The following is an 8,532-nucleotide window of genomic DNA, read 5'->3' as shown; positions in this document are numbered from 1 at the left end:
TCCGGGCCGGCTCTTATTGGGAGCAGGCAGATATGCTGGCAGGTGCCTGTCTCCCCACGGTCCAGGCCAGGTTTTGCAGGGAAGGGTTAAAAACCTGACCAGCAACAAGGGTGGGGTGTGCAATGTGAAGCTTCTGTGTTCTCTGGCTGTGAGAGTGAGAAGTGGAGGTGAGCTGGGCTGTGTGCTGAGGCCTGTGGAGGACTGTGCAGGATCCTGCAGCTGAACCCAGGAGGGATCCGTGTCCTGTGGCTAGAAGCAAGGACCCATGGACTTACTTCACCAAGGAGAAAAAGGTGACATTACTCCTGGCTTTAAATAGACTTTGCTTTATGTGACTGAAACAGGCCTCAAGTAGCTGCAGCAGGGACTTGCTGTGTTTGAATTATTATTTTGCTGTTGTGTGTGACCACCCTCCCTATGAACTGCACCGTCTTTCACTTGTATGCACCGTGTGAATAAACAAAGCATCGTGTTTTACACCAAGACCATTCTGTGTTGCCTCTATACTGCACTCGCTACCACTGCCTACCAGAGCGGATCCCCACAATATAATATATATATAGTACACTGTCCTCTTTAGTATATATATACACAGTATACTGTCCTCTGTAGTATATATATATATATATAGTACACTGTCCTCTTAGTATATATATACACAGTATACTGTCCTCTGTAGTATTATATATATATATATATATATATATATATATATAGTACACTGTCCTCTGTAGTATATATACAGTATACTGTCCTCTGTCGTATCTATATACAGTATACTGTCCTCTGTAGTATATATACAGTATACTGTCTCGTAGTATATATACAGTATACTGCTCTCTGTAGTATATATACAGTATACTGTCCTCTGTAGTATATATACAGTATACTGTCCTCTGTAGTATATATACAGTATACTGTCCTCTGTAGTATATATACAGTATACTGCTCTCTGTAGTATATATACAGTATACTGCTCTCTGTAGTATATTACAGTATACTGCTCTCTGTAGTATATACCAGTATACTTGTCCTCTGTAGTATATATACAGTATACTGTCCTCTGTAGTCTTAGTATATACACAGTATACTGTCCTCTGTAGTATATATACAGTATACTGTCCTCTGTAGTATATATATACAGTATACTTTCCTCTATAGTATTTATACAGTATACTTTCCTCTGTAGTATATATACAGTATACTGTCCTCTGTAGTATATATACAGTATACTGTCCTCTTCTGTGTTAATTTACTTTACACAGTTTAGTGACATTTGTAAAAATTGATATCTTACTTTGCAAGCCTTCTACAAGATGTGAGGCAGTGACAGGCCTCATATATGAAGGATGGTATGCATCTCCCAGAATGGTGCAGGAAACCTATTAAGGAGATACCTATTGTGGTTTGCTGTGGTGCACCTGAGACGTGCAACCTTGGTGGAGTGGAAGCAGAATCTAGAGAATCCACTAAGAAAAATAGTATAGCTGGTAACAAGCTAATCCGGGCCTGGATTTTACTGGGACTAAGCAAAGTGCTGGGTAGGTGCTTACTCCCCATGATCCACTCCGGGGTTTATACGTGGCCCATGTCCACGATTGCATTCAAAAGTTAGCAGCATGAGGCAGGGTGTGTCTGTTGTGTGAGAGGCTGCAGATCACACCCTGCAAGGCACATGTTAAGCAAACACTGGCCTGTGGACGATCTAAAGGAGCCTCAAGACTACAGGACTTTATTGTGGATGACATGAACTGACTACTTGTCCCTGCTGCAATCCGGCTGAACTGAACTGTAAGTTGGCTGAAACAAGCAATAAACTGTATTGAAGTGACTTTGTTGTGTCCCTGCCTTTCATCAAAAGTCATAGGAGCCCATTACAAAGATCATAATAAATATATTGAAGAGGATAGGGCCCAATACTGACCCATGTGGTACCCCACTAATGACAGTGGACTCCTCCAATACTGACCCCTGAGGTACCCCACTAATGACAGTGACCCCTACAATACTGACACCCTTAAGGTACTCCACTAGTGACAGTGACCCAATCTGAGTGTGTACCATTAATAACCACCCTCTGTTTTCTATCATTGAGACAGTTACTTACCCACATACAGACATTTTCTCCCAGTCCGAGCATTCTTATTTTATATACTACCTTTTATGTGGTACAGTGTCAAATGCTTTGGAGAAGTCCAGATATACGACATCCATTGATTCGCCGCTGTCAAGTCTAGAACTTACCTCCTCATAGAAACTGATTAAATTAGTCTGACATGACCGATCCCTCATGAACCCATACTGATATGCGTTATTTGCCTATTTTCATTGAGGTACTCCAAGATAGCATCTCTTAGAAAACCTTCAAACCGTTTTCCCCACAACAGATGGTAAACTTACCAGCCTATAGTTTCCGGGCTCTGTTTTTGGACCCTTTTTGAATATTGGCACCACATTTGCTATGCCCCAATCCTGTGTGAAACACTCCCTGTCATATAGAGTCCTTAAATATCATAAATAAGAGTCTGGCTATGACATTACTTAATTATCTTATGATACGGGGGTTTATGCCTTCTGGTCCCGGCGATTTGTCTATTTTAATCTTTTTAAGACGCCGCTGTACTTCTTCCTGGGTCAGACAGGGCAGTTTTAATGGGGAATTAACTTTTACATTCTGCATTTCATCTGACAGTTTATTTTCTTCAGTGAATACAGTGGAGAAAAAAAGATACAATAGCTTTGCTTTCTCCTCATCGCTCTCTACAACGCCCCCCCCTCATCACTCTGTAGAAAGCCAACACCTTCAGATTTATACTGTATACTGTAGATGAATATTGTTCATTATTATATATATAAGACACCTGTAATAACTCCTGCAGGTGCCCCAAAAGCAATACCGTAGTTCATGCTTATTGTGTACAGTATGTGATGAGTGTGCATGTGCGTTTGTATATTACACCTATCAGCCAATATATCCCACCATGGCAGTAGCACCTGATGGGAGATATTAAGCAGTAAGTGAACAGTCAATTTTTAAGCAGATTTTTTTGAAAGCAGGAACAATAGGGAAATGTAAGGATCTGAGAGACTTTTCATAAAGGTCGGATTGTGATGGACAGATATCTGAGTCACAGCATCGCCAAAACAATTGGCCTTGTGGGATGTCCCCAGTGTGCAAGTGGTTAGTACCATCTAAAAGTGGTCCAATGAAGGGCAAATGATTAACCATTGACAGGCTCATGGGTGACCAAGCACCACAATGTGCCTGCAATCCATGGAGGAACCATCTCTTTGTCTATAGTTTATAGTATTCTATAATTACTGTAATAGGATTCATCCCTTCATGCCCTTACCTTTTGCTTACACATGGCAGCTAATCTGGGTAAGCAAAGCTGCAATGTAAAGCACAGGTCATAAAAACAGGCTGAACCTCTGATGAACCAGGAAGTGGATTTCTATAGTAACCCAGAGCGGGCACTACCATTCCTACACCCTGCTACTGTTTCCAATGGTTAACAAAGAATGCCATCTGTGCATTTGATTCCAGGTCCTTTGATGTTGTGCCTTAATAATATTGCTATGCAACGTATGTATTGTATTACATGTAATATGCATGGTTCACCAGCAGGTGTATCTGGAAGAAACAGATCTTTAGATAGAGTGCAACTTACCATTCCATTCTCCCCCCTGTTGGGCATAAGTCGGCTAGTCCTGCTTCCGACCAAGGGAAGAGTTCTAGGAAGCTAAAGTCAGTGTAGAGTGGAGTTGGAAAGATACAAGACATGGCACAGTGAGCGGAATATCCACTTCAGCAGGGGTCTCCAAGGGAAGCAGCTCATAGAGCACCTTTACAGTTTATAGACAGAGTATTAGGAGGGGGTCAATGACCACAGGCACTCCACTTAAAGGTACAAGAACTGTGAGAAAGTCTAGCTACCAGACCAAAGCCAGAGTTTAGCACAGCAGAGAAAGAGATAACAAGGTATCCAAGTTTGCCTGCCAGTTTACCCCAAAACCTGCTGGATCCAAGAGAAAGACCAAGTATTGTCTTGATGCATTTCATTCAAGTAAAGCTGTTGAACTTTATAAAGTCTGGACTCGGATTATTCTACCAAAAACTATAACTCTCCCCTTTATTGCTATAGAGTCTAACCCTGGGGAGTGACAGTATCCAGGTAGGAGCACCGTGACGCACAAAAAACTAATAAGGCTGCATCACCATTCGGCATTCTTAAAAACATGGGACACGATCGTACCTGGGGGGGGAGGGGCACGGTGAATTTCGTAATAACTTAGACTCTTTTAGACAATGCAGCTGGACTGTGTCCTAACATAGCTGAAGAATGTCTGCACCTGCAGCAAAGACAATAACTTGCAGGCATCACCTAGATGGTAGTGGCTGCTTCCAGTGTATAGGACTGATGAAGGTAGCATAGGTGTGTACTTGCTATCTCCATCAGGGCTAATGATGTTTATTGGATGGCTCTGTACATAGGAGATATGTTGTGGTTTGAGTACATCCTCTTAAACTGTATATAGCATTATGTCACCTATGTGTATATTACAGTGTGTTTTGTTTTGGCAGCTCTACATAAGGTGGACCGTAATGTCAGCTATGACCCTGGAGTCCTGCTGGCCTCGGATACTGATCATGGCTATCTAGTACAATGGCGAGTACACCAGAGGCCACTTACCATGCACCGCATGCGTTTACAGGAGCTGCACTACATCGCTAATGAGCTGGATAACATTGGAGGGGGGGACAATGACCTGGTGATTGTCATAAACTGCATGGCGCACTTTATCTCATTCCCGGTAAAAATTTATCTGCAGAGGATAAGAAATATCCGTAATGCCGTTGTCCAGTTATTGAACCGAAGCCCCCAGACCAAGGTCATCATCAAGTCCGGGAACACCGGCTTCCTCTATGAACACGGCAGTGACTGGCTGTCCCTCCAGCTGGACACCCTAATGAGGGCCGTCTTCTCAGGACTTCCAGTTACAATAATAGATGCCTGGCAGATGACCTCCTGCCATTACCTGCCCAAAGACCTTCACCCTCAGGAAATCATTATCAAGAACATGGTGGACTCGATGCTCTCCTACATTTGTCCAGAATAGGTTGGTACAGACAACATTGTGACAGGAATCCTCATCATCATTGCTGGAACATAGGACCAAAACCTCCACCTTCACTATGCCTGAAGAGACATCACAGAGCTGTTCTGTACAGTATGTTGTGGTGTAAAGAAAAAAAACTGATGGGTTAGACATAGGAAAAAAAACACTTACTGCTCTTAATAAAGGTGCAGCCATTGGCTGAATGCTCTTGACTCCCCATACACCCTTGGCTAGATGAGCGTATATGGTAACCAGTTGTCTATGGGGAGAGAGGAGAAAGCTGCCGGCATACACTTCTGTTAGCCTGTTATCTCTTGGAAGAAGTAAAGGATCGAGTACTAAAACAGATATATGTAACTAAGTGAGCACAAGTTGACTTCAGAGGGGTCACTTCCATTTGGAGGAGACTCTAGTTTTGCTGTACCAGTTCTCTGGAATGCTCTGCCCCAAGCAAATACAGTAGATGAATTCACAACATCCACAGTTTTAGATACTCCATAAAACATATATTTTTAGTTTGGCCTCACATCCTCTGATCTAACTCTCCTCCATTCACCGCCCCCATCCCCATCATTGATCCATCATCAAATATTTACACCCCTGCACTCAGAGGCGCTACATATATCGTCTGGTGACGGCTCGTGCAGCTTTATATCTTCTCCCCTATTGTGATAAGATGGCCGACCACTGTACAAAACCGGCTGTTGTTATCTTCTGTGTCAGGCCATCTCCTCATAGCGTAGAGTGTAAGCTCTTGTGAGCAGGGCCCTCATTCCTCTGGTTGTAATTGTTGACCTGTTCGTTGCTATGTTATTTATGACTCTGTACTTCAACCCCTGATTGTAAAGTGCTGTGGAATATGTTGGCGCTATAGAAATAAAGATTGTTAAAATTATTATTATTTTCCTGTAATGAGCTAATTTGCATAGTTTTACCATTTTCATATGGTTTCTGCTGTTTACTGGGTTACAAAAATGTTCAGCTTCAGGTCAGTGTTTCATTTTGGCTTTTGTCATCAACTTCATGCTCCCCATACTAACGGCAGAATACAGTAGAGACTGGAGAGCTGATTTCAGAGGTCTGTCATTTATAAGTTAAAAGTAAGTGGTTGCCGAGAACCAACATCACAATCATTGGAGACCGGGCCTGGAAAAGAGTCAAGGCCCACCGGAGAAGAGTCCTGGTTATTCATGAATTCCTGCTCTCCCGCCCACCTGCTGATGTCTTCTACCTAGTTTTCTCCCTTTCTGTCTAGGAGACAATCATCAGCAGATGGACGGGAGAGCAGGAGATTATAATAACCAGGACTCTTCTCAGGTAGATGTGACTCTTCTCAAGGCCTGGGCTGCAATGACTATGATGCTGATTCTTGGCAACCACTAACCTTTGGCTCATGAGTTACACACCGCTGAGATCTGCATTTCGGTCACTATTTTATGCTGCCCTCAGTGAGGTCAGCAGAAAGTTGATGACGGGTTCCCATTAAATGTGAGACAATGAGATCTTGTTATTGCTTTAAGCTTTTTCCCTATTTTTTGACAACACAGACAACCCCGATAGGACAGAGATGAACACATAAAAAAAAAAAAAAACTTTGCTTAGTTTGTCAAGAAGCGAGTTAAATCAGCTATATCCTGGCCTGCAGGGAGAGTGCATTGCAGCAACATGCATAGCTAGTCCTTCCTGGCAGTGAAACAGTTACTGTGCGTCAGCTGTCACTATTAAGCTCAGTTCACACTTCACTTATTTGGTCAGTTACGGGTGCAGATCTTTTCATGATACTGTATCTGAGAGTAGGATTAGCTCTTAGTAACTCCTGGGATTAACAGAACAAATACCTGAAGTGTGAACTAATCCTTACAGGTGAATGTTAGCGTCAGGTATAAAGAACCGTGCAGAGGCCCAAGATCCTACTGTAGTGTGAAAGAGCGCAGTCCTTTTACACTGTCATCAGCTGATTCCACATAGATGTCTACAGAACCTGTTCTATTAAACGCTTATACAAGTAGAGGCCCCGACAGAGTGGAGATGGGGTCAGCAGTCAGTTTGTGTTGACATCACTATTATTTTTCCCTTCTTATGATGCATCAGAAAAACAACCCCCCCACCCTTCCCAAGGACCGACTCCTGCTTTTGGCTTCCAAATTATGATCAAACCCGATGCAAAATACTGACCATGTGATAGAGGCCTTATTGCTGCTCCAAAGACACGATCCGGTGTGTTTTTCGTTTTTTTGTTCTTCTGACAAATCAGAAAAAGGGTAAAGTTAACGGTGATGTCAACAAGGCCAAACGGACACTAGTGGCCCTGTCACAGACTGGCGAGGGTGGTAACAGCAAGAGGAGTCACCATAGTGGCCCAATCACATAGTGGGAAGGGTGCAACAGCATGAGGAGTCAACATAGTGGATCAGTGACAGACAGGGGCGGATTAAGTGCATGTGAGACCCGGGGCTTTCTACCCCACACGGCTCCTCCCTCCATTTTGACATGACATTCATCTAGGACGAAGCAGCACACAGTGCTCCAGACAAAAAAAAAAAGAAGCCAAATTACATTTTTAGTCGCCAAATTTAAAATACATATGCCACGTGCTGCCCCCCCCCCCCCCCCCCCGGGCTGATCATATCCCAGGTCTATAGGGATGCAGAGTGATGTGGCCTAAATGGTCTCTGTGTGTGTCACGGTGCTCCTACCTGGATACAGCCAATACCCAGGGTTAGGCTCACAGGCAATAACGGGGGATAGTTGAGGTAGGAGATGGAGAATAAATATCGAGTCCAGACCTTGATAACGTTCACCAGCTTTACTTGGGTAAACTTGCATCCAGACAATATTAAGGTTTTCTCTTGGTTCCAGCAGGCTTTGGCGTAAACTGGCAAGCAAACTTGATAACTCTGCTTTCTGTCTCTCTCTCTTCAGTCAGCTCTAGTATCCCTGGATCGCGGTGCCTTTGGCTGTTGTTCCCCTCCTGATGCAAAGTACTGTAAGCAAATTAGCAATGAGTCAGGGGGCTATATGAGCTACTACCCTTTGGAGAGACTCCTGCTACAGCCAGAGGACATTTTACTCTTGCTGCTACATTTTTCATGTCTTCTCAGCTTCTTCATCGAGTCTAAACTGAAATAAACTAGAACTGCCACCCCTCCTACTGGTAGGAAGCAGAACTGGTCCACTTCTGCCCAAAGGGGGAAGAATGGAATGTTGAGTTACATTCTGTATAAGGATAGCTCTGCCATATACACTGCCACCTGCTGGTGAACCAGGCACATTACATGAACATAACAGCTACATAGCAAGATTCTGAATGCACAATGTGAAGGACCTTGAAATAAATATAAAGATGACATTTATGTTAACCATTAGAGACAGTAGCGGAGTACAGAAATGGTAATACCACTCCGGGTATTA

General features: G+C 43.3%; 1 protein-coding gene across 1 annotated transcript; it reads left to right on the top strand.

Annotated features, from left to right (window-relative positions):
• The first annotated feature begins 269 nt into the window (after nucleotides 1-269).
• LOC122933283 (NXPE family member 3-like) lies at nucleotides 270-5,901 on the top strand. Its single transcript, XM_044288164.1, has 2 exons — nucleotides 270-293; nucleotides 4,586-5,901. Exon 2 carries the CDS (start codon nucleotides 4,696-4,698, stop codon nucleotides 5,119-5,121), a length of 426 nt encoding a protein of 141 aa, XP_044144099.1. The 5' UTR covers nucleotides 270-293; nucleotides 4,586-4,695; the 3' UTR covers nucleotides 5,122-5,901.
• The last annotated feature ends 2,631 nt before the right edge of the window (nucleotides 5,902-8,532 follow it).

This window comes from Bufo gargarizans, chromosome 3, assembly GCF_014858855.1.
Source record: "Bufo gargarizans isolate SCDJY-AF-19 chromosome 3, ASM1485885v1, whole genome shotgun sequence".
Taxonomy (NCBI): domain Eukaryota; kingdom Metazoa; phylum Chordata; class Amphibia; order Anura; family Bufonidae; genus Bufo; species Bufo gargarizans.
This window is presented reverse-complemented; position numbering and strand designations above follow the sequence as displayed.

Coding starts and splice junctions, on each gene's coding strand:
- LOC122933283 (XM_044288164.1), top strand. CDS start 4,696: ATGCACCGCATGCGTTTACAGGAGCTGCACTACATCGCTAATGAGCTG.